Here is a 26,920-nt window from a genome sequence, read left to right as displayed (position 1 = left end):
TATTTAAGAACAGCTTCTAGACAGAAGCTGAGCTACTTTTCGAAAGGAAGTACAAGTGTGTAAAAATGTATCCCGCACACTTGTAGCGTAACAATTAGTAAATTTGTGATTAGGAGACCAAATGACGTCATGCCCAGACTTAATAATGAGAGAAAATCCACAATGTGGAGATCACAGTTGTAGCAGGAAGAGAGTGGCAAGGTTACGACAGACACTATACAGATGTTTCTTCCTGAGCACAATAAAAAACATTTCATTACAAAGCGAGGACCCACAGTGCAATCTAAAGTACTTTATAATGGAAAATAAACACCAAACTATACAGGACCCTGTGATTGCTTCCCGAAAGTCATTAACGAAGGAATGTGCAGTACAACCATCTGAGCGGGGAGCTACATCCTCTCGGCAGTGAGCAGTCTCCTCTCCCCGGGGCGTATCGTTTCACCATGCAGCATATATGTCAATCACATTAGCCCACACATTTCAGTAAACGTCGGCTAGAGGTGTCGGCATTATTTTTCCTCCCATAGGACCATGTAAAGCTATAAATTGGTACCAAACAATTCTTTGACTTCTTGCTTCGCGGTGTGATTTTCCATCATGCTAGTTAATTATACTCCGATTACTAGGCCGCATACCTCTCCGGAGAGACGCTCTGACTAATAAAGGGGGCTTTTAGGTTGATTTTTCCTCCACCCCAATAAGACGTCCATAAATCCGGGAGGTAATCTTACCTGATCTCGAATGTGGCTTCTCAGCTCCTATTCAAAGCAGCCGCTAAACAATGTACGGAGTGATGGTCCTTCGCTCTGTACCCCGCCACTAATGGGTGTGTGGGGGATCGGACCTCCACCAATTTGATATTGATGATCTATCCCAATATCTAGCACACAGCCCTTTAATTTGCCGCTTCCCTGGAGTTTTCTGTAGTATTCTATATTTTCAGCAGTCTAACAATTTGGAAATTTGATAATCACTCCATACTAGGTCCAATTAATGGAAATTTCTCTGTATATTCCAGTCCTTATTTATTTATTTTTTACAACACTAACAGTTCCTGGTTAAAAAGCCAAAAACAACTCGATCAATGCGATCGATAACAAAATTGATATCGTCTATGCATCACTAAACCGAATTCTCAGGATCCCCATTTACAAGCCCCAGCAGAGACCAACTGTAAAGAGCATCTCCCCCTCTGGAGGACCCAACATGTCCTTGCCTTTCATATCCAGCCATTGATTTAAATGGGCATTGTGTAATTCTTTTTTCCACCTGTGGTGTCGCTGAAGGGAAATGGTGCTGCCTCACAATTTACACCTGATCGATCGAGATCTCAGCAGCCGATCTTCGAGGAGCCCAATATCAAAACATAGATTGTATAGAGCATATTGCATAAGACATGAACTAATTGCTTAAAAGGAGAGTCTACGACAGACGGGATCCTGACCTTAAAGGCGTTGTGACATTTTCTGATTCATTTTCAAAAATGACTTAAAGGGCCATGTTTTGACACAGGCAATACTTTCAAGGTCTCCTTGGGTCCCTGGATCAACTTGGAGGTGATCTCATTTTTAAGTTGGGAACAGTCATGTGACTTAACCGTGTGACTGTGTGCCTGATTTTCTGTGCCAGTGTGAAGGAGAGAATGGCTAATGAAATCAATTATTAACCTTACATAAGCTAGTTCAGATGTGGTGTGGCAAGATGGCGTCTGCATCCTGGAGCAACTTCCTCAAAGAAATCCTTGGAATCGTTAAGATCTCGCCTTAAGCGATCATCCCAACACCAGTACTGACAGTAAAAAAAGTGTGCAGCGCCTGTGCAGATACAAGGGGCAGTATTTCCTCTATGACCATCTTAAGAGCCGCGGATTAGAAAGCCGATCCAGGGGCAGAAAATAGCTGTTTAGGGGGACTGTCAGCAGAAACTGACTGTTCAAACCAAGCACGGGCACTAAGTGCACCCTCAGCACCTTCCCACCTACTGGTTTTCCATTCATCTCTGCCCTCTTCAGTGCAGTCAATCAAGGAAGAAAAGGGTGTAGATAGAGGTGCAAGACCAGTACAGCAAGTGGGAAGGTGCACTTAACTGCTCAGCCATGGCAAAGGAGCCCCAAGCTTGGTTTGAACATTCATTTTGTGCTGACATACTACTATTGAAAATTCAAGAACACCCTAAGAAATCTCATCTCCCTCCATAGTTAAATCCGAGATTACCTTTTGGTAAAGCCGTAGCAGGAATAGAGAAATGACGTCTCGTGCTATTTGCCAACTCCGAGCACGGAGTTTATGAAGAACCTGTCAATTATGTAAATCCCGCAGAACCCCGCCAGCCAAAATCGTCATTAACTGAACAATTACTGCACCTTAATTACTAACATAACTGTTTTAGGTAATTTAGTGTTGGTCTGCGCTTCCCAATCAGGATGTGGCGTGTTTGTTATTATCTGGGGACCCGTGTTTAACCGACTCACGAAGAAAAGTATTACAGCAATCAGTCGGAGATAATGGCCGCATTCCTAATTAAATCATAACAATTCGGATTTCAAGTAATATTCCTGATGTCATTTGGCCGCAATTTTAGGCATCAGTTTGAGTTATCGCAGACGCCTGAAGCCCGTGCAGAAGGACGGGATAAAGGGTTCAGTAAGGCGTGATCATGGTACGCAACCAGGACCCGAAAAAACTGCTTAAAAAATGGCCCAGGATTTTGCTGTTGCACAAAGCTGGGGCTTCTACTCCTGACTTAATAAGAAACATCTTTTCTGTTACGTAATGAAAGCTGGAAAGTTACAAGCTTGGGATTTTTTCCAGGAGAAGTACAGTTCATTTTCTTCCATGAGCCGCACTTTCAGTACAGCGGCTGAGCACCTTCCTAAAGGTATAAACCTGCAGATTAACTCTATATCTGCAGGTTAACAGCATTATTGGACATGACAGGTTCCCTATAAAGCATACCATGTTGGCCGCCTGCAGCCACCACCATAGGGAGCCTGGAAGCTTATTGTATACAGATCTTACACTGACATTCATAATAAAACAGTATGCAGTCAGCTCTGAAGCTCCCTCTAGTGGTGACTGTCAGCAATAAGCAAGTTAAAGTACTTTTCCAGTACTTTTATATTAATGGCTTATCCTTAGGATAAGTAATGAATATTGGATCGTTGGGGGTGTGACAACCAGCACCACCGCCGATCAGCAGGATTTGATCAGTTGTGGAGCACAATACCCTGTCATTGCATAGGAGACAAAATTAAAAATCCCTCCATTCTTGAGAAAAAAAAAGAATTTTCAATAACAAGTAACTTGTTTGGAGCAGGGACTTCACTCCTCCTGCACTGGATGAATGAATTATAATATCTGTATATGTTCCTGCTAAATTGTTAAGTGTTACGGTATATGTTGGCGCTATATACAGTAAATTAAACTATTATTTATTGTAAATTGCATAAATTTTCAATCTTCCTTGTATGTACAAGCACTTTGCCATATTAACCATTTATGATCTCGAGAGAATTACCATTTAAAAGGGCAGGACATGGACCCACCACAAAAAGGACGAGTGGCTCTAACAAATGTCCGTTTTGGCCAAATTAATGTCTAAAGTTTATTACAATGTTCTGGCGCTGTACATGTAGAGGAGAATTGGCCCTATTCTTAAGTTCTGGCGAACCCTTTATTTGACCCTATATGAGAAGTCTTGCGTTGTTTCCGACAACTCGTTACGCCGTCCACCCTACATACCTGTCCATTACTAAGAAATGTTCTCAAATTCCTAAGAGTTTTGTTTCCAGTCTTCACCCACTGAAGCGGCTAAGAGATTCCAGGGTGAACAATGAGCGCAATCTATTTCTCCTCCCGGTAATAGCGAGCAGCGCCAGGTACTCGCAGAAGTCATTATTTATTAGGTGAAAAGTTGGCATTAAACAGCAGCATCTCAAAGTGGAAAATACAGCTCAGCAAGACAAATGATTTCCGAAAAACCCTGCAATCCGCCCGGCAGGTCACATTCACTGCTTAGATTGCAAGGGAATTCTAATCAAAGTAACATTGGTAGAACATGCGGTAACATTTTGGATAAGGCCAAGAAGACAAGGCCAAGTCGACAGTGTAACAGTGGTGGCATAGTGTCCTGATCGATTGTCCTTAGGCTTTAAACCCTTCATATTCACAGTTTCCTTCCCTCCTCTTCCCCCAAAAAATAAATTGGAAGTTCCATTTAAAAAAAGGAAATGGGCCCTCACCCAAATTGTTGGTCATAGCCCTTCAACGAATGCTGAAGGCTTGAAGGAATGACGTGTATAACTCCATGCATTACAGTCCCGATTCCGCTAAAATAATTCCACGATCTGTGTTGTAATTCTGTGGCAGAGTTCACTCCTGTGGTCACAAGTGGTACTTCGGCTGATTCTCTCTGGGAGCTTCCGTTTGTGGAGGAAAGTGGTACTGCAGCTTCTGAGTTTCCTCCCTCAGGTGATCTGGTGAGGTCGTTAGCTGCTTCTCTACTTAACTCCACCTAATGCTTTGATTCATGCTTCCTGTCAATGTTCCAGTGTTGGACTTGTGTTTCTCTGGATCATTCCTGTGGCCTGCTGCTCTGCATAGCTAAGTGCTTCTTTATTATTTGTTGCTATTTTTTCTGTCCAGCTTGTCTATTTGTTTTGCTGGAAGCTCTGGGACGCAAGGGGTGTACCTCCGTGCCGTTAGTTCGGTACGGAGGGTCTTTTTGCCCCCTTTGCGTGGTTTTCTTTAGGGTTTTGTGTAGACCGCAAAGTTATCTTTCCTATCCTCGTTCTGTCTAGAATATCGGGCCTCACTTTGCTGAATCTATTTCATCCCTACGTTTGTCTTTTCATCTTACTCACAGTCATTATATGTGGGGGGCTGCCTTTTCCTTTGGGGTATTTCTCTGAGGCAAGGTAGGCTTATTTTTTCTATCTTCAGGCTAGTTAGTTTCTCAGGCTGTGCCGAGTTGCATAGGGAGCGTTAGGCGCAATCCACAGCTGCCTCTAGTTGTGTTTGGAGAGGATTAGGAATTGCGGTCTACAGAGTTCCCACGTCTCAGAGCTCGTTCTGTTATTTTGGGTTGTTGTCAGATCACTGTGTGTGCTCTGATCGCTATGTACATTGTGTTCCTGAATTGCCTATCACAACAGTACAGGAAGCCAAAAGTACTAATGTTTCTCAATAGAGGGAAAAAAGAAGTTCTGAGACCATTTTTTTTCCTTTGCACTGTGTTTTGTCTTTTTTTTTCCCCTAGACATTTGGGTGGTTCAGGACACAGGTGTGGACATGGATATTCAGGGTCTGTGCTCTTCAATGGATAATCTCGTTATAAATGTACAAAAGATTCAAGATTTGGTGGTTCAGAAGCCTATGTTAGAACCTAAAATTCCTATTCCTGATTTGTTTTTTGGTGATAGAGTCAAGCTTATGAATTTCAAAAATAATTGCAAGCTGTTTTTGGCCTTGAAACCTCACTCCTCTGGTGACCCAGCTCAACAAGTGAGAATTATTATTTCTTTTTTGCGTGGGGACCCTCAAGACTGGGCATTTTCCCTTGCGCCGGGAGATCCTGCATTGGGTAATATTGATGCGTTTTTCCTGGCGCTCGGATTGCTGTACGATGAGCCTAATTCAGTGGATCAGGCAGAGAAAAATTTGCTGGCTTTGTGTCAGGGTCAGGATGAGATAGAGGTATACTGTCAGAAATTTAGAAAGTGGTCTGTACTCACTCAATGGAATGAAGCTGCGCTCGCAGCGATTTTCAGAAAGGGTCTCTCTGAAGCCCTTAAAGATGTCATGGTGGGATTTCCTATGCCTGCTGGTCTGAATGAATTTATGTCTTTGGCCATTCAGATCGGTCGACGCTTGCGTGAGCGTAAAGCTGTGCACCATTTGGCGGTATTACCTGAGATTAAACCTAAGCCTATGCAGTGCGATAGAACTTTGTCCAGAGTTGAACGGCATGAACACAGACGTCTGAATGGTCTGTGTTTCTACTGTGGTGATTCCACTCATGCCATTTCTGATTGTCCTAAGCGCTCTAAGCGGTTCGCTAGGTCTGCCGTCATTGGTACAGTACAGTCAAAATTTCTTCTGTCCGTTACCTTGATATGCTCTTTGTCATCATATTCTGTCATGGCGTTTGTGGATTCGGGCGCTGCCCTGAATTTGATGAACTTGGATTATGCTAAGCGTTGTGGGTTTTTCTTGGAGCCCTTGCAGTGTCCTATTCCATTAAGAGGAATTGATGCTACACCTTTGGCCAAGAATAAGCCTCAGTACTGGACCCAGCTGACCATGTGCATGGCTCCTGCACATCAGGAGGATATTCGCTTTCTGGTGTTGCATAATCTGCATGATGTGGTCGTGTTGGGGTTGCCATGGCTACAAGTCCATAATCCAGTATTAGATTGGAAATCCATGTCGGTGTCCAGCTGGGGTTGTCAGGGGGTACATGGTGATGTTCCATTTCTGTCAATTTCGTCATCCACCCCTTCTGAGGTCCCAGAGTTCTTGTCTGATTACCGGGATGTATTTGATGAGCCCAAGTCCGATACCCTACCTCCGCATAGGGATTGTGATTGTGCTATCAATTTGATTCCTGGTAGTAAATTCCCAAAAGGTCGATTGTTTAATTTATCCGTACCTGAGCACACCGCTATGCGCAGTTATGTGAAGGAATCCCTGGAGAAGGGGCATATTCGCCCGTCATCGTCGCCATTAGGAGCAGGGTTCTTTTTTGTAGCCAAGAAGGATGGTTCGCTGAGACCTTGTATAGATTACCGCCTTCTTAATAAGATCACGGTTAAATTTCAGTACCCCTTGCCATTGTTATCTGACCTGTTTGCTCGGATTAAGGGGGCTAGTTGGTTCACAAAGATAGATCTTCGTGGTGCGTATAATCTGGTGCGAATTAAGCAAGGCGATGAATGGAAAACTGCATTTAATACGCCCGAGGGTCATTTTGAGTATCTAGTGATGCCGTTCGGACTTGCCAATGCTCCATCAGTATTTCAGTCCTTTATGCATGACATCTTCCGAGAGTACCTGGATAAATTCCTGATTGCGTACTTGGATGACATTTTGATCTTCTCGGATGATTGGGAGTCTCATGTGAAGCAGGTCAGAACGGTTTTTCAGGTCCTGCGTGCTAATTCTTTGTTTGTGAAGGGATCAAAGTGTCTCTTTGGTGTGCAGAAGGTTTCATTTTTGGGGTTCATCTTTTCCCCTTCTACTATCGAGATGGATCCTGTTAAGGTCCAGGCCATCCATGATTGGACTCAGCCGGCATCTCTGAAAAGTCTGCAAAAGTTCCTGGGCTTTGCTAATTTTTATCGTCGCTTCATCTGCAATTTCTCTAGTATTGCTAAACCATTGACCGATTTGACCAAGAAGGGTGCTGATTTGGTCAATTGGTCTTCTGCTGCTGTGGAAGCTTTTCAAGAGTTGAAGCGTCGTTTTTCTTCTGCCCCTGTGTTGTGTCAACCAGATGTTTCTCTTCCGTTCCAGGTCGAGGTTGATGCTTCTGAGATTGGAGCAGGGGCTGTTTTGTCGCAGAGAGGTTCTGATTGCTCAGTGATGAAACCATGCGCTTTCTTTTCCAGGAAGTTTTCGCCTGCTGAGCGAAATTATGATGTGGGCAACCGAGAGTTGCTGGCCATGAAGTGGGCATTCGAGGAGTGGCGTCATTGGCTTGTAGGAGCTAAGCATCGCGTGGTGGTATTGACTGATCATAAGAACTTGACTTATCTCAAGTCTGCCAAGCGCTTGAATCCTAGACAAGCTCGTTGGTCGTTGTTTTTTGCCCGTTTTGACTTTGTGATTTCGTACCTTCCGGGCTCTAAAAATGTGAAGGCGGATGCTCTGTCTAGGAGTTTTGTGCCAGACTCTCCGGGTTTATCTGAGCCGGCGGGTATCCTCAAGGAAGGAGTAATTGTGTCTGCCATCTCCCCTGATTTGCGGCGGGTGCTGCAAAAATTTCAGGCTAATAAACCTGATCATTGTCCAGCGGAGAAACGGTTTGTCCCTGATAGGTGGACGAATAGAGTTATCTCTGAACTTCATTGTTCGGTGTTGGCTGGTCATCCTGGAATCTTTGGTACCAGAGAGTTAGTGGCTAGATCCTTTTGGTGGCCGTCTCTGTCGCGGGATGTGCGTACTTTTGTGCAGTCCTGTGGGATTTGTGCTCGGGCTAAGCCCTGCTGTTCTCGTGCCAGTGGGTTGCTTTTGCCCTTGCCGGTCCCGAAGAGGCCTTGGACACATATCTCTATGGATTTTATTTCAGATCTTCCCGTTTCTCAAAAGATGTCAGTCATTTCGGTGGTCTGTGATCGCTTTTCTAAGATGTTCCATCTGGTACCTTTGTCTAAATTGCCTTCCTCCTCTGATTTGGTGCCTTTGTTCTTCCAGCATGTGGTTCGTTTGCATGGCATTCCAGAGAATATTGTTTCTGACAGAGGTTCCCAGTTTGTTTCGAGGTTTTGGCGAGCCTTTTGTGGTAGGATGGGCATTGACTTGTCTTTTTCCTCGGCTTTCCATCCTCAGACTAATGGCCAGACCGAACGAACAAATCAGACCTTGGAAACATATCTGAGATGCTTTGTTTCTGCTGATCAGGATGACTGGGTGTCCTTTTTGCCTTTGGCTGAGTTCGCCCTTAACCCCTTCAAGACCCAGCCTATTTTGACCTTAAAGACCTTGCCGTTTTTTGCAATTCTGACCAGTGTCCCTTTATGAGGTAATAACTCAGGAACGCTTCAACGGATCCTAGCGGTTCTGAGATTGTTTTTTCGTGACATATTGGGCTTCATGTTAGTGGTAAATTTAGGGCAATAAATTCTGCATTTATTTGTGATAAACACGGAAATTTGGCGAAAATTTTGAAAATTTCGCAATTTTCACATTTTGAATTTTTATTCTGTTAAACCAGAGAGATATGTGACACAAAATAGTTAATAAATAACATTTCCCACATGTTTACTTTACATCAGCACAATTTTGGAAACAAAATTTTTTTTTGTTAGGAAGTTATAAGGGTTAAAATTTGACCAGCGATTTGTCATTTTTACAACGAAATTTACAAAACCATTTTTTTTAGGGACCACCTCACATTTGAAGTCAGTTTGAGGGGTCTATATGGCTGAAAATACCCAAAAGTGACACCATTCTAAAAACTGCACCCCTCAAGGTACTCAAAACCACATTCAAGAAGTTTATTAACCCTTCAGGTGCTTCACAGCAGCAGAAGCAACATGGAAGGAAAAAATGAACATTTAACTTTTTAGTCACAAAAATTATCTTTCAGCAACAATTTTTTTATTTTCCCAATGGTAAAAGGAGAAACTGAACCACGAAAGTTGTTGTCCAATTTGTCCTGAGTACGCTGATACCTCATATGTGGGGGTAAACCACTGTTTGGGCGCACGGTAGGGCTTGGAAGGGAAGGAGCGCCATTTGACTTTTTGAATCAAAAATTGGCTCCACTCTTTAGCAGACACCATGTCACGTTTGGAGAGCCCCCGTGTGCCTAAAAATTGGAGCTCCCCCACAAGTGACCCCATTTTGGAAACTAGACGCCCCAAGGAACTTATCTAGATGCATAGTGAGCACTTTGAACCCCCAGGTGCTTCACAAATTGATCCGTAAAAATGAAAAAGTACTTTTTTTTCACAAAAAAATTCTTTTAGCCTCAATTTTTTCATTTTCACATGGGCAACAGGATAAAATGGATCCTAAAATGTGTTCGGCAATTTCTCCTGAGTACACCAATACCTCACATGTGGGGGTAAACCACTGTTTGGGCACATGGTAAGGCTCGGAAGGGAAGGAGCGCCATTTGACTTTTTGAATGAAAAATTATTTCCATCGTTAGCGGACACCATGTCGCGTTTGGATAGCTCCTGTGTGCCTAAACATTGGCGCTCCCCCACAAGTGACCCCATTTTGGAAACTAGACCCCCCAAGGAACTTATTTAGATGCCTAGTGAGCACTTTAAACCCTCAGGTGCTTCACAAATTGATCTGTAAAAATGAAAAAGTACTTTTTTTTCACAAAAAAATTATTTTCGCCTCAATTTTTTCATTTTCACATGGGCAGTAGGATAAAATGGATCATAAAATTTGTTGGGCAATTTCTCCCGAGTACGCCGATACCTCATATGTGGGGGTAAACCACCGTTTGGGCACACGGCAGGGCTCGGAAGGGAAGGCGCGCCATTTGACTTTTTGAATGGAAAATTAGCTCCAATTGTTAGCGGACACCATGTCGCGTTTGGAGAGCCCCCTGTGTGCCTAAACATTGGAGCTCCCCCACAAGTGACCCCATTTTGGAAACTAGACCCCCCAAGGAACTTATCTAGATGCATATTGAGCACTTTAAACCCCCAGGTGCTTCACAGAAGTTTATAACGCAGAGCCATGAAAATAAAAAATAATTTTTCTTTCCTCAAAAATGATTTTTTAGCCTGGAATTTCCTATTTTGCCAAGGATAATGGGAGAAATTGGACCCCAAATATTGTTGTCCAGTTTGTCCTGAGTACGCTGATACCCCATATGTGGGGGTAAACCACTGTTTGGGCGCACGGCAGGGCTCGGAAGGGATGGCACGCCATTTGGCTTTTTAAATGGAAAATTAGCTCCAATCATTAGCGGACACCATGTCACGTTTGGAGAGCCCCTGTGTGCTTAAACATTGGAGATCCCCCAGAAATGACACCATTTTGGAAACTAGACCCCCAAAGGAACTAATCTAGATGTGTGGTGAGGACTTTGAACCCCCAAGTGCTTCACAGAAGTTTATAACGCAGAGCCATGAAAATAAAAAAAAAAATTATTTTCTCAAAAATGATCTTTTAGCCTGCAATTTTTTATTTTCCCAAGGGTAACAGGAGAAATTTGACCCCAAAAGTTGTTGTCCAGTTTCTCCTGAGTACGCTGATACCCCATATGTGGGGGTAAATCACTGTTTGGGCACATGCCGGGGCTCGGAAGTGAAGTAGTGACGTTTTGAAATGCAGACTTTGATGGAATGCTCTGTGGGCGTCACGTTGCGTTTGCAGAGCCCCTGATGTGGCTTAACAGTAGAAACCCCCCACAAGTGACCCCATTTTGGAAACTAGACCCCCAAAGGAACTTATCTAGATGTGTGGTGAGCACTTTGAACCCCCAAGTGCTTCATAGAAGTTTATAATGCAGAGCCGTGAAAATAATAAATACGTTTTCTTTCCTCAAAAATAATTATTTAGCCCAGAATTTTTTATTTTCCCAAGGGTAACAGGAGAAATTTGACCCCAAAAGTTGTTGTCCAGTTTCTCCTGAGTACGGTGATACCCCATATGTGGGGGTAAACTACTGTTTGGGCACATGCCGGGGCTTGGAATTGAAGTAGTGACGTTTTGAAATGCAGACTTTGATGGAATGGTCTGCGGGTGTCACGTTGCGTTTGCAGAGCCCCTGGTGTGCCTAAACAGTAGAGACCTCCCACAAGTGACCCCATTTTAGAAACTAGACCCCCCAAGGAACTTATCTAGATATGTGGTGAGCACTTTGAACCCCCAAGTGCTTCACAGACGTTTACAACGCAGAGCCGTGAAAATAAAAAATCATTTTTCTTTCCTCAAAAAGCATTTTTTTAGATTCACAAGGGTAACAGGAGAAATTGGACCCCAGTAATTGTTGCGCAGTTTGTCCTGAGTATGCTGGTACCCCATATGTGGGGGTAAACCACTGTTTGGGCACACGTCAGGGCTCGGAAGTGAGGGAGCACCATTTGACTTTTTGAATACGAGATTGGCTGGAATCAATGGTGGCGCCATGTTGCGTTTGGAGACCCCTGATGTGCCTAAACAGTGGTAACCCCTCAATTCTAACTCCAACACTAACCCCAACACACCCCTAACCCTAATCCCAACTGTAGCCATAATCCTAATCACAACCCTAACCCCAACACACCCCTAACCACAACACTAACCCCAACACACCCCTAACCCTAACCACAACCCTAATTCCAACCCTAACCCTAAGGCTATGTGCCCACGTTGCGGATTCGTGTGAGATATTTCCGCACCATTTTTGAAAAATCTGCGGGTAAAAGGCACTGTGTTTTACCTGCGAATTTTCCGCGGATTTCCAGTGTTTTTTGTGCGGATTTCACCTGCGGATTCCTATTGAGGAACAGGTGTAAAACGCTGCGGAATCCGCACAAAGAATTGACATGCTGCGGAAAATACAACGCAGCGTTCCCGCGCGGTATTTTCCGCACCATGGGCACAGCGGATTTGGTTTTTCATATGTTTACATGGTACTGTAAACCTGATGGAACACTGCTGCGAATCCGCAGCCAAATCCGCACCGTGTGCACATAGCCTAATTCTAAAGGTATGTGCACACGCTGCGGATCCGCAGCAGTTTCCCATGAGTGTACAGTTCAATGTAAACCTATGGGAAACAAAAATCGCTGTACACATGCTGCGGAAAAACTGCACGGAAACGCAGCGGTTAACATTCCGCAGCATGTCACTTCTTTGTGCGGATTCCGCAGCGGTTTTACAACTGCTCCAATAGAAAATCGCAATTGTAAAACCGCAGTGAAATGCGCAGAAAAAAACGCGGTAAATCCGCCATAAATCCGCAGCGGTTTAGCACTGCGGATTTATCAAATCCGCAGCGGAAAAATCCGCAGAGGACCAGAATACGTGTGCACATTCCTAACCCTAACCCTAGCCCTAACCCTAACCCTACTCCTAACCCTACCCCTAACCCTACCCCTAACCCTAACCCTAGCCCTACCCCTACCCCTAGCCCTAACCTTAACCCTAACCCTACCCCTAACGCTAACCCTACCCCTAACCCTAACCCTATTCTAACATTAGTAGAAAAAAAAAAATTCTTTATTTTTTTATTGTCCCTACCTATGGGGGGTGACAAAGGGGGGGGGGTCATTTATTATTTTTTTTATTTTGATCACTGAGATATAATCTATCTCAGTGATCAAAATGCACTTTGGAACGAATCTGCCGGCCGGCAGATTCGGCGGGCGCACTGCGCATGCGCCCGCCATTTTGGAAGATGGCGGCGCCCGGGAGAAGACGGACGGGACCACGGCTGGATCGGTAAGTATGATAGGGTGGGGGGGGACCACGGGGGGGGGATCGGAGCACGGGGGGGGGAATCGGAGCGCGGGAGGGGTGGAACGGAGCGCGGGGGGCGTGGAACGGAGCACGGGGGGGCTGGAATGGAGCACGGGGGGGTGGAACGGAGCACGGGGGGGGTGGATCGGAGTGCAGGGGGGTGATTGGAGCACGGGGGGGTGATTGGAGCACGGGGGGAGCGGACACGAGCACGGGGGGAGCGGAGCACTGGACGGAGGGGAGCCGGAGCAGTGTACCGGCCAGATCGGGGGGGTGGGGGGGCGATCGGAGGGGTGGGGTGGGGGCACACTAGTATTTCCAGCCATGGCCGATGATATTTCAGCATCGGCCATGGCTGGATTGTAATATTTCACCCGTTATAATGGGTGAAATATTACAAATCGCTCTGATTGGCAGTTTCACTTTCAACAGCCAATCAGAGCGATCGTAGCCACGAGGGGGTGAAGCCACCCCCCCTGGGCTAAACTACCACTCCCCCTGTCCCTGCAGATCGGGTGAAATGGGAGTTAACCCTTTCACCCGATCTGCAGGGACGCGATCTTTCCATGACGCCGCATAGGCGTCATGGGTCGGAATGGCACCGACTTTCATGACGCCTACGTGGCGTCAAAGGTCGGGAAGGGGTTAATAATCGGGCCAGCTCGGCTACACTGGTTTCACCGTTTTTCTGCAATTCTGGGTTCCATCCTCGTTTCTCTTCAGGACAGGTTGAGTCTTCGGACTGTCCTGGTGTGGATACTGTGGTGGACAGGTTGCAGCAGATTTGGACTCAGGTAGTGGACAATTTGACCTTGTCCCAGGAGAAGGCTCAACTTTTCGCTAATCGCAGACGCCGTGTGGGTCCCCGACTTCGTGTTGGGGATCTGGTTTGGTTATCTTCTCGTCATATTCCTATGAAGGTTTCCTCTCCTAAGTTTAAACCTCGTTTTATTGGTCCGTATAGGATTTCTGAGGTTCTTAATCCTGTGTCTTTTCGTCTGACCCTCCCAGATTCTTTTTCCATACATAACGTATTCCATAGGTCATTGTTGCGGAGATACGTGGCACCTATGGTTCCATCTGTTGACCCTCCTGCCCCGGTTTTGGTGGAGGGGGAGTTGGAGTATATTGTGGAGAAGATTTTGGATTCTCGTGTTTCAAGACGGAAACTCCAGTATCTGGTTAAATGGAAGGGTTATGCTCAGGAAGATAATTCCTGGGTTTTTGCCTCTGATGTCCATGCTCCCAATCTTGTTCGTGCCTTTCATGTGGCTCATCCTGGTCGGCCTGGGGGCTCTGGTGAGGGTTCGGTGACCCCTCCTCAAGGGGGGGGTACTGTTGTGAATTATGTGGCAGAGTTCACTCCTGTGGTCACAAGTGGTACTTCGGCTGATTCTCTCTGGGAGCTTCCGTTTGTGGAGGAAAGTGGTACTGCAGCTTCTGAGTTTCCTCCCTCAGGTGATCTGGTGAGGTCGTTAGCTGCTTCTCTACTTAACTCCACCTAATGCTTTGATTCATGCTTCCTGTCAATGTTCCAGTGTTGGACTTGTGTTTCTCTGGATCATTCCTGTGGCCTGCTGCTCTGCATAGCTAAGTGCTTCTTTATTATTTGTTGCTATTTTTTCTGTCCAGCTTGTCTATTTGTTTTGCTGGAAGCTCTGGGACGCAAGGGGTGTACCTCCGTGCCGTTAGTTCGGTACGGAGGGTCTTTTTGCCCCCTTTGCGTGGTTTTCTTTAGGGTTTTGTGTAGACCGCAAAGTTATCTTTCCTATCCTCGTTCTGTCTAGAATATCGGGCCTCACTTTGCTGAATCTATTTCATCCCTACGTTTGTCTTTTCATCTTACTCACAGTCATTATATGTGGGGGGCTGCCTTTTCCTTTGGGGTATTTCTCTGAGGCAAGGTAGGCTTATTTTTTCTATCTTCAGGCTAGTTAGTTTCTCAGGCTGTGCCGAGTTGCATAGGGAGCGTTAGGCGCAATCCACAGCTGCCTCTAGTTGTGTTTGGAGAGGATTAGGAATTGCGGTCTACAGAGTTCCCACGTCTCAGAGCTCGTTCTGTTATTTTGGGTTGTTGTCAGATCACTGTGTGTGCTCTGATCGCTATGTACATTGTGTTCCTGAATTGCCTATCACAACAGATCTGACCCACAAAATGGGAGCGAAAAGTGGATTTTAGGGGAATTTCCATGTGGGTGTTAATAATTCAATTTTTTTTGTAATGGCGTAAGTATAAGGTCCGCTATCAAAGGTGGTATCTTTTTTGTCATTTTGACAGCTCCATTAAACTTCTATGGACTGAACAAAAATGACTCAAGCTCGTAAAAATCATGATATTGCCATTTAGGACACTAAAAATGTTTTTTTTTTAACAACTTTAAATCAAGCAATCAAGTTTTAAGTGGGAATTTACCATAATATAATTGGCCACTACCAGAACACGGCTAGCTTCGCAAGTGAGCAATCCTGGCTGGCGGCCACCGCCGATGCCAGCTGATCGTGGGGGTATCGGACCCTGGCCAATCAGACATTGATGACCTATCCTACAGCTAGGTCAATCAATCAAAAAGTAATGGACAACTTCTTTAAGGTCTGGAGACCTTCCTCAGACGTTTCCGTCTGTGGCCGCCAGTAGAAACGGACGGGTCTCCATTGGAGAGACACAAGATGTCCCTCATGGGTGAATATTTATGATAAGAAAATTAAGATAAAAACAGTTGGTGCCAGAACCAGAATATAACAATATCCACACCCAGGAACTTTTTATTTTCTTTTTCTATAAATGCAATTTAAAAAAACAAAATTGTTTTAATTTGTAGGATCTAAATTAGTATTTCTTTGTGGGACAGTCCTTGACCAAAAATCATCCAGTCTTGCATTAGAAGACATATCGCCTATAAATCTCAAGTCTCTGTAGCCGGCGTGTTCGCAGAGTCTAGACTGTAAGTCCACGGACGTCACAGCCAATTCTCAGCAGAATAAATCAACGAAAAGATTTTTGCGTGAAAATCACAATGTCACGATGTCATGAGTATTCCTCGCACTAGAAAATCCCCCCACCATTACTGATAATAATGAGTACAGCAGCTGCGATCCAAAATACAGTTCAGAAATAATAGGATCGGGCTCGCTCCAGACACGATGAATAACCAACGCCTCTCCAATGAGAAAATCACCGAGGTAATGAAAAATACACACAAACCATTTTGAAGCTCTAATCCATGTGAGAACTGGGAGAACGGGGAATCTTTAGGCTTTAACATACTCATGTACAGTGTCGAACTGGGGTGCCAAGGATCAACCAGTTTCCAACTCCAGGGCCCCACTTTTTAGCGTCACGCAAATGTGACATTTTCCTCAATCCCAAATTTTTATAACAATGGACTGGGTAGATTGATAAATTAATAATATGCCACCTTTGTCTGATTCAAGCACATTGTGTCAAGTACTGCTCATATAAGAGGATGGTGGCCTACTCTTGCATAGGGGCCCACCGGAGGATTCTCCAGTTCTCCTGTAGGCCAGTTCAAGCCTGCTTATGTATGGAGATGGTGCGAATTGATTTGCAGGACCAGATCCATTGGTCGGTATTCTGTGGCCTTTGAACGGGAGCCATATGAATGAACCACCTCCTATCTCCGGCATCCAAGACTCTTCTTTTGATTAGCCAGTCTGGCATGACATCACAGGCGCAGGGCATTGCAACGATAACATTACATCAGGCCATCTAATCGAAAGCGGAGTGGATCCCGGCAGGTTTGCAGGGCAGTCGTTCGACAGCCACCTCTTACTGAAGCGGCCACTGGACTGGGTCCTGTGAATCGATTTGCTCCATCAATACTCATGGACAATAGTGCTTTGCAAAAAGTGTTCTCCTAATTCCTCCAATTGGAAATGAGAAAGTCCAGTAATGGATTCACATTAGCCAGTAAGGAGACAAAGTTCTCCACTTTGGATAGTTGTAGAAAACTCTTAAAAGTCTAAATCCTTCCCCCAAAAAATTCCCTTTATCGATGCAACAAATCCAACCGTTCTAAGGTCTGGAGACCTTCCTCAGGCTTTTAGTTTGTGGCCACGAGCAGGAGGTGACAGGACAACCCAACAGTTCCCACCAGCAAACATGGACATCAAGAATGTGAGGAATTTCACTTACAGCCTTTTCCATAACCCAGACATTGACCTTGATGTCTAAATGATATTATCACATTACACAATCTATAGAGAAGATTGCACACCACTTAAGTGAACGGAGCGTAGCTGCAGTTTTTGGCAATGGCCGCTGCACAGTGAACGGAGTTGTGCCGTTTGGCCCCATTCTCGATGGAGCAGATAACGGATATGATAATGATGATCATCAATATAAAACTGGAGAACCCATTTAAAGGTCCCTCGTACACATTAGGTGGTCAGCCCTGAAATCATCGGGCTTGGACAACTTATCTAATCTGTATGAGAGCCTTAAAGGACACTTTTTTTTACTTAAAGGGAATCTGGCAGCAGTTTTTTGCTATGTAATCTGAAGACAGCATGAGTTAAGGGTTAAAACACAGATTTCAGCTATGCTTCTCTTGTCAAGCTCCTTGGTTTTGTTTGCTTGCAATGCTCATTTTAGCACCAGGAGCTTATCAGTGCTGGGACACAGCAGTGCGCGCCTGCTAGTCTGACACGCCCTCTCCTGTGATAGGCAGCTCACTGTCATTGGGCATTATACATCCAGAGCCTGGTGTGGGCGGAGTTAGCTTCCTCAGCTCTGCTGTATTGCTAAATCTAAAAACTCTGTGTCAGAACGGCTGTACCCAGAAAACTAAGTAATACATCGTTGGATTCAGCTTCTCTTTGCCTACATCATCCAGCTCTGAGAAGAGAGAAAAAATACCTGCTGACAAATTCCCTTTAAATGCATGCATTTGGGACTAAAAATCATTTTTGTATTTCAGTTTCATCAAAAATTGAGCTTTTACAGGCTCTTTATTGTCCTTCATAATCAACTTTGATGTGGTCTGTGGTCATAAATCAGTTGAGAGGAGCTCAAAGAAGGACAGATAAGAGAGAAAGGGAGAAACTCCCTTTCAGACTGTCTGAATGATCTCACCAATGTATTTTCGGATAACTTATTCTGAAGCTATCGATAGACAGTGAATCACAATGACTATAGAAGGCAAAAGGTGACTTTTTTTTTTTCAAAGAAAACTACCGTAATTGAAAAAATGATTTTTAGCCCCAAACTACATGCGTTTAAGCAAAAAAAAATTGTCCCCAAAGGTAAACCACCCCTTTAAGTCTATATATTTTTAGTCCAAGTAGAATTATTCTCCTCTGGTAATGACTCAGTGGGAGCGCACTTGCAGAATACTAATTGCTTTATTAAGCCATCTTAGATTTCATTGTTTAAAATATCTATGAAGCCTAATTATTTTTCTTTGTGATTTTAACTTCTCGTCCGATGACTCAATACGAAGACTGAAAGGAGGTAAAACAAATACTTGAAGGATCTGAGATATACTTGGCACGTCTTTTGGAGAAGTGACCTTACACCTCTTGCCTGTAGCAGATGTACAGAGCGTTACTGAGACATTTCTTCCCCGGCACGGTTATCCCCCATCAAGTTAAACACGGCCAAGTCACACTAGGACAATAGTTCAAACTAGTTGAAGCCGAAATACGCCCCATGGAGATGTCCTCATACAGGAAGCACATCCTGGGCGGATTACTTCATTGTTCTGCTGCATATTTGGGAGCTCGGAAGCCCCTTTGTCTTTAGAGAATCTCTATGATGTCCTATTTATGGACCAACGGGTGCAATTTTGGCACGTAAATGGCCCCCATGGTAGATTAAGACCAAGAGTCAGGGCGGCATGGTATGATGGATTCAGCCACGCCTGGTTTCTCGTACGGTAACTGTGCAGAAACACACCAATTTTGATTTCCAACACAACCCATAGACTTAATCTTCTGGTTGGATGTGCGCGAAGCAGTATGGCTACAGCGCCAAAGAGCGAACATCACGCCTACCATTGTGCCAGGCTTCACGCTACGTATAGCCCAACCATACCCAACAATTGGGCTGCTATTGCTTAAAATTACATTTTTAGGTTTGGAAAACCCTTTTTTAAGTACTCAGCTTATATTATAGAGGGGTGTCCCTTATTCAGAAACCTCAGGGCGTGGAATGGCTACAAAAAAAGTCTCTAGCTCTGAAGGCCATGGCATCTACGGATTGAAATGGTGTAATCCCCAATGTCCGCGATGGTGGAGCTGCACAAGAATTTAGCCCCCCCACCGATTACAACTAATTGCTGGGTGTCATAAGAGTCGTACCAACAGGGAATCATATTAAAAGGGAATTTGTCAACTGTTTGTTTTCTATGTAATCCGGCAGCAGCATGATATAGGCACTGAGAACCTGATTCCAGTGAAGTATCACTTAGTTTACTGGGTGCAGCAGTTGTGATACAATCAGTTTTATCTGCTGCAGATCTAGCAGAGCTCTGAATGCTGAGCTGTATACAACCCCGCCCACACCACCGATTGGCTGCTTTCTGTGTACAATGTATATTGAAATTGGTGGGGATGAGGTTGGACTAGGAGGCACGAGACACCTAGTCCTGTAGTGATAATCTCCTGATTTTATTTAAATCACAAAACAAAGCCTAATAAGTGACACATCACTGGAATCAGGCTCTCAGCCCCTACATCATGCTGTTAACCAATTACAAAAACAGTCTGAAAGATTCCCTTTAATAGAAATTGACCAAAGCTGACAAGTGACTTTAAGAAAAATTCCAACTCAGGAAACATTAAATAAGCGCCCTTTACAACATTGAATGACCCCATAAAAAAAAAAAGATAAAGGGTTTCAAAGTATTGACATCACCATCGGTCAAATATTCATCATCATTCAACAGCAGTCTTGTAGCCAGATAATGAATTTTTTTTTCACCTTTGCTTTGAGTTCTTACCTGTTGCATTGGAGAGGGCAAGAGACTCCATGGACCCTCTCGGAGTTTGTTCTGTTAACCCCTCCGTGAATTTAAGTGCATTGATCGGATGTCTTGTTCGACACTGCTGCGAATTCTTGTTTTTGCCATCCGGGACTCTTAGACTTGACCTGGCCTCATTGAAACTGTGAGTGGACGCATCACTAAAGCTCTCCTGTTGTCGGAGTCTACCTTGGTAGTAATCGTCTCTGCCTTCCTGAGAGAAGCTCTCGCTGTGGCTCATCATTGACAAGCTTCTTTTCTGATTACTGAAATGCTTAGCCCACATGTCCGGCTGAGCTCCTGCTCCCTGTCCAGGACTGTAAGAAGTCCTTATGTTACACTGACTGAGGAGCTGCAGAGGGCTTTGAGATTGGCTTCTCTCCATCTTGTTATTATAGTGGTAGAGTTCATCTCGGCTTCGCCATAGCTGGTCCCGGTTCAGACTCGGGTTTTGACTTGATACACTGAGCAAATCCATCTGCAAAGAGAGCGGATCGACGTCGGTGGAAAGTCTATTGGAGGCCACATGTAAGGGGTTCATGTTGGTGTCCTCCAGTTTGGCTTTGTTCTTGCCGATCTTTGCGCTTCGCCGGGATTCCTTTGCGCGAGCGTTCTGGAACGTGGAATCCGAAGAATCGGAGCCGTTGGGGTCTTCACCCGAGCTGCATGCTCTGGAGCAGAATATCTGCCCTTGTTTGGGCAAGAAAGGTCGTCCCAAAAGTGATTTTTTACAGTGGGCGCAACAAAAACAGTTCTCTGTTGCATGCCAATGTTGGCCGTCGTAGGTCATCTGTCCCTGATCGATACCTGTGGCAGAAAAGATGAGAATTAATGATGATGTGCGAGAGTAGCCTGGAAATCCTGTGGTCTTCATGCCCCCTATGATAGAACTCCCCTGTCTATAGGGGTAGTCCAGGATTACAAAAGACATGGGGCGTTTTAGGCAATCCCAGCCTCGAGACATTCAGCCGCGGGGACTCAAACATATTTTTCGAGCACGCCGAAGTCAATGCTTAGCATCTGAGCATGGTCGGATAACACCTTATCTGAGGACATTCGCTTATCACTAACTAATAATAAGAATACAGTCACTTTAACACAAAAAAGTGTTATTTTTGGGAAAATTTTGCTGTTAGAAATGCCAGTTTTTGTAAAATGACACCACCGAGTACCAGTGAGAAGGAGGCACCGCAGACAGGAAACTGGGAAAAGGAACACCTCGTAGCATGGGCGTAAAATGACCTTTGCTTTCGAGAAGTGAGATAATGATCATGTCTACTTGGTTATACGATAGAACAAAAGAACAATTGACGAAAACCTTTGCAGAATCGACACTCCAGATGCATCGGGTTAAAATAGTTTAGCCTGGTTCCAATGGAATCCATTGAGTCTAATTGGAAATTGACAACGTCTTGGAAGTATTTCAGAGTTTTTCAAAACTTTTTTTTTTTTCACCCTTACGTTTCTTACAACTGGCAACCATATGCCCTAGAGAGAAAAATGTCTGACAATGTTTTCTCACTAATAAAAGAAAAGCAAAGGGCAGGATGTAAAAGATACTTCCAAAAAAACACAGATGGGAAAGTGTGTTTTTCAAAGGAAAAGTCAACAATAGTCCACGCTGTGAAAACGACTGGAGGTGACACTCAGAAATGTGAGCAATTACTGTTTAGCAGGGGAGACCCAAGATCAAAGGACGTTTATAGAACTTGCATGGAGGAGAGAATGCAAGCTGGGTGGGCCAAATGATCCCCTATTTATACTGTGTATTTATCCGGTGGGGAGGGCGCCGATCTGCCTCCTAGGACCCATAACAAGTATACAAGATGTGACGTAGGGAACGATGTATTTACGCAATCACTCCTACACTTTGTATAGACTGGTCATTTTTTGCAGTAATTGGCTTACAACAACTGAGCTAGGAAATGAATATTTCGTTAAAAAATTATAACTGGCCCAATATGTAAAAAAACAGCAGCTTTATCTGCTTTTTTGTTGTTTTTTTCAGATTATCCTGGAGGATAGTTTTTTTTATATAATCACCCTCTGGTCATGTCATTGCAAAATTATGAATTTTTGGAATATTCTTCTCTACATCATGTTACTTCCTTCTCTTCCAAACACTACGCAGGAGCCCTGTGTCAATGCTCGCTTCACACTCCTTAAGAAGCTGCTTTTAACTGCTGCTCAGCAACTTGTACACTATACAAGAATGATCTGTGTAGGGGAGTTCCACTGTCTTGGTATGCGGATGAGGAACAGAGAGGCTCAGACAGCGAAAGTCCCAAACACAAACTATTTGAATGTAATGTACGGACCTTGTTCTGTAGCAATTGAAAGCAGCTTCTAAAGGAGCATGAATTGGTCACTGAACCAGTATTCCTTTGTAGTGTTTAGGAGAGAAGGAAGCAAATTTAGGTAATGACGTATACAACAAACACGTTCAGGATAATTAAATAAAACAATTCTTTTTTTAATTTAAGTAATTTTGGAATCAACAAACACATCCAAAAATATTCTACAAAGTAGTTTTGGACTTTACAAAAACATTAAAAAAATATTCTACGAAACGTATCTACAATGACAATACATGTAATGTATAACATTGTCTTATGTATGTTTAGACGTTCCTGTTTTGGACATGTCAAGAGAGAAAAAGAAAACTATATGCTGGGAGCATAAATTACCAAAATTCCCAAGTGCCTCTTACTCCACATTCACACATCAGTTTTTCAGGTAGAAGTGCCACCGTTTGTTTTTTTTACTGACAGCACTCGTACTATGACAGTCTATGGAGCCGGTCACGTTAGATTTTTTTCCTCAGACGAAGTAATCTGTGAAAAATGGTGGAGACGTCCTATATTGTTCAGAATGTTGAAGCATAATCGGTAATGCGAGTCTATGGGTCCGGGAAAAAGATCTGACAGTATTCGTATGATATCTGTCTCTGGTCTGCTTTTCACTGACTGATAGATGGAAGAATGTGGAAAAAATATTTTTTTCTCTCATCAGTGAAAAAAGCTGAGGACACGCTGCGGACATGCTGAGGACACGCTGAAGACACGCTGAGGACACGCTGAAGACACGCTGAAGACACGCTGAAGACACGCTGAAGACACGCTGAAGACACGCTGAAGACACGCTGAGGACACGCTGAAGACACGCTGAAGACACGCTGAGGACACGCTGAAGACACGCTGAAGACACGCTGAGGACACGCTGAGGACACGCTGAGGACACGCTGCGGACACGCTGCGGACACGCTGAAGACACGCTGAAGACACGCTGAAGACACGCTGAAGACACGCTGAGGACACGCTGAAGACACGCTGAAGACACGCTGAGGACACGCTGAAGACACGCTGAAGACACGCTGAGGACACGCTGAGGACACGCTGAGGACACGCTGCGGACACGCTGCGGACACGCTGAAGACACGCTGAAGACACGCTGAAGACACGCTGAAGGCACACTCACTGAGCACACTCACTGAGCACACTCACTGAGCACACTCACTGAGCACACTCACTGAGCTGAATCCCTCCACAGTCTAACAATTCTGGAGAAGGACTAATATGCCCATTGTAGACTATAAAGGCATGGATGAGTATCACAGAAGGCTGCTGCTAATACTATACTTTTAGCGCATGGAAAAATATCATGCACGTCCTGATTTTAATCCCTAAATTGATATGCCAGGCAGTTTACCAGATCTCGTTGATAGGCGCTTTATGTGATCAGCTCATGAGGCTTATTTTAAGCGTTTAGAAATGGCGGAGTAAGAAAAGCGATAAGAACATTTGATGCCCCGGGAGTCTGAACATTGACTGCTAAAATCTGTACTTGACAACCTGCACTATTCGCGGCTCTCTGAGATTACAGGGTTTATGTAGCCGCAGCGGTATTATTCCTCTCCACCAATGTGGTTCCAATTCTGGAAGCTGAACCTCCAGCGTGAGATGACTCCTCCGAAACAAAGGAACATTTATTGCTGTTAATAAACAGGATGCATGGACACTTTAGGTTGGTCCTAATTAATTCAGTGTGTGGTAGGTGCAATGCACGTTTCTAGGTCTCTGCATATTAAAAAAACATAAAAACAGTGTTCCCCTCCGCCCCTATTGCAAAAATCAAACTTGACTGAGCATTACACTGGACAAAAGAGCTTAGTGTCTCTATCGCCCTCCATGCCCCTTAAATGGCTAATTTTCTACCCCCTTATTGGCAAGTACATTATTTGAGGGGTCCTCTATGCATAAGCACACAACGGAAACAGGAATGAGACCAAGTCAGTCTTTCCCTCTCCCTTCGGGCCCATATGGAATTCATTTTTGGTACTCTTGTATTAAAGATATTCTGTCTATTTATTAGCATTTACTCACTAATTTGCACAAATACTCGCACCTAGAACTTGGTGACCTTCTGCAGATTTAGGCCACAATGGCGTCCGACCATCACAACAACTTGCTGCTTGGCATATTAGTAGCAGGTTCAACAGTTTTCTCTAAAAGACCTGTCACTTGCCATAAATTTGTATTTTCTTTTTACTGATGTAAACTGTTCTCCTGGATCTGGCGATGTTTTTCTTTGGTTCCTGCGCCTCTCCGTTCCTGAGATTTGACCCCTTCTTCCCGGTATATAAATCTCCCACCAGATGTCACAACTCAAGCTGAATTCATTTTTAAAATAGATCTCTTAGACTTTGATGAAGCTGGTGTACTTATTATGACAATCCAAATCATAATGGATGGACAATCCTCATATCAAACTTAGCATTGTATAGGGTCCAGCAATATAAGGTGAGAGCTCATGAGTCCAAGTGTGCCACTGCCCACTCAGCCTGACAGCTGCAGCTTATACTCAGCAATGTGAGATCTCAGCAGCAGGGAAGAGCGATACTGGGAGCCATTAGGCTAGGTGGGTTTGAGATTGGCAGTTTATAAGTGTTCCTCCCATCTCCTGATGCTCAATCTCAACCCTACCTTGACAGACTGTTCATCAATGTCCCTCATCCCTGCTGCCAAATTTTTGTCCACCTACCCTGATTTAAAGCTCCCTAGTGTTCTTCATCAGGCTGCTGCTTAACCTACACCTCTCTAATCTGATTGACAATTGCCCACAAAGTCTGATTGATAATTCCTGTGTCCCACCTCCCTATTGCTGGTAAATCTCTGCCCACCTAGCATGATTGGCAGCTTCTCAGTGTTCCTCCTACCACCTGAATGCTCAAGCATGCTAGGTGGGTGGAGACTGAGCAATAGCAGGGAGGAGGGACACTGAGGAATTGTCAATCAGATTAGGCAAATGGAGATTGAGCAGCAGCCTGAAGGAAGGACACTAAGGAGCAACAAATAAGGCTAGTTGGACAAAGATTTGGCAGCAGGGAGGAGGGACACTGAGGAACAGTCAATCAAGCTAGGTGGGGGTGGGTGGAGATTGAGCAGCAGCAGGAAGGAGGAACATTCCGGAGCGGTCAGGCCAAGTTGGTAGAGATTGAGCAGCAGCAAGGAGGATGTACATTAAGGAAATATCAATCAGGCTAGGTGAGTGGTGATTGAGCAGTAGCAGGGAGGAGAAACATTGAGGAATTGCCAATCAGACTTTGTGGGCGCAGATTGAGCAGCGGCAGGGGGTAGGGACACTGAGGAATTGTCAATCAGATTAGGCAGGTGCAGATTGAACAGCAGCCTGAAGGAAGAACTCTAAGGAGCTACAAATAAGGCTAGTTGGACCAAGATTTGGCAGCAGGGAGGAGGGACACTAAGGAAATACACCTCGGGCTAGGTGGATGGAGATTGAGTATCAGCAGGGAGGAGGAACATTGAGGAGTGATCAGGTCTAGTTGGTAGAGATTGAGCAGCCGCAAGGAGGATGTACACTAAGGAAATATCACTCAGGCTAGGTGGTTGGAGACTAAGCAGCAGCAGGAAGGAGGAACATTGAGGAGTGATCAGGCCAAGTTGGTGGAGATGGAGCAGCCGCAAGGAAGATGTACACTAAGGAAATATCACTCAGGCTAGGTGGTTGGAGACTGAGCAGCAGCAGGAAGGAGGGACATTGAGGAGTGATCAGGCCAAGTTGGTGGAGATTGAGCAGCCGCAAGGAGGAGGGACATTGAGGAAATGTCAAACAGGCTTAGTGACCAGAAATTTGGCAACTGGGAGGTGGGACACTATTCACCAGTCAATCGAGCTAGGTCGGCAGAGATTGAGGAGAAGAGATGTTGAGGAGCTGTCAATCAGATTTAGTGAGTGGAAATTCACCAGCAGCATGGAGGAGGGACACTGAGGAACTGTTAATCAGACTACCGTGGGTGATTGGAGCTTTAGATGATACTTTCAAGGATTTTTCAGCCATTTTGATATTAAAGTTAAGTACAGCATGTCCGAGAGATCTATGCAATAATGTACACCACTTGTATTATGAAATGTGGAAGCCTACCTGATTTATATTATGGTCCCCAGGTAGTACATGACATCCATGGACATGACGCTCCTGATGGCTGCCTAGCTCCAGTATACTAAATGCATTAGGTCCCCCTCCCCCCGCCCTGATGACGTACTACAGGGGCTCATTTAAAATGAAGCCGGGGGCAGCGAAACCGAAAATATGATTACAATCTAATGCAGAACAAATGAGGCCAAAGATTAGGGACCCGCGCGACGCCGCTCCGCCATGTGCCAGATTTCCGATCTCTCTTTAAGATGCATTGTTACCGTAGCAACCAGCACATCGCGCTGTATTTATAGAAGCCGGGATCCGCGGAGAGCTAATGTATTCAGTCCAGCACAATAATTTCCCCCTGGC

The 26,920-nt window shown here is 44.6% G+C and overlaps 1 protein-coding gene across 2 annotated transcripts in view; it reads right to left on the bottom strand.

Annotated features, from left to right (window-relative positions):
- Positions 1 to 26,920, bottom strand: part of PRICKLE2 (prickle planar cell polarity protein 2) — a 284,919-nt gene that overhangs the window by 5,375 nt on the left and 252,624 nt on the right. For both annotated transcript variants that reach the window (XM_069736575.1, XM_069736576.1), the window contains one exon: positions 20,093 to 20,920. In XM_069736575.1, the coding sequence (XP_069592676.1) occupies positions 20,093 to 20,920 (828 nt within the window). The remainder of the gene's footprint in view (positions 1 to 20,092; positions 20,921 to 26,920) is intronic.

Source organism: Ranitomeya imitator, chromosome 8 (genome assembly GCF_032444005.1).
Source record: "Ranitomeya imitator isolate aRanImi1 chromosome 8, aRanImi1.pri, whole genome shotgun sequence".
NCBI lineage: Eukaryota > Metazoa > Chordata > Amphibia > Anura > Dendrobatidae > Ranitomeya > Ranitomeya imitator.
This window is presented reverse-complemented; position numbering and strand designations above follow the sequence as displayed.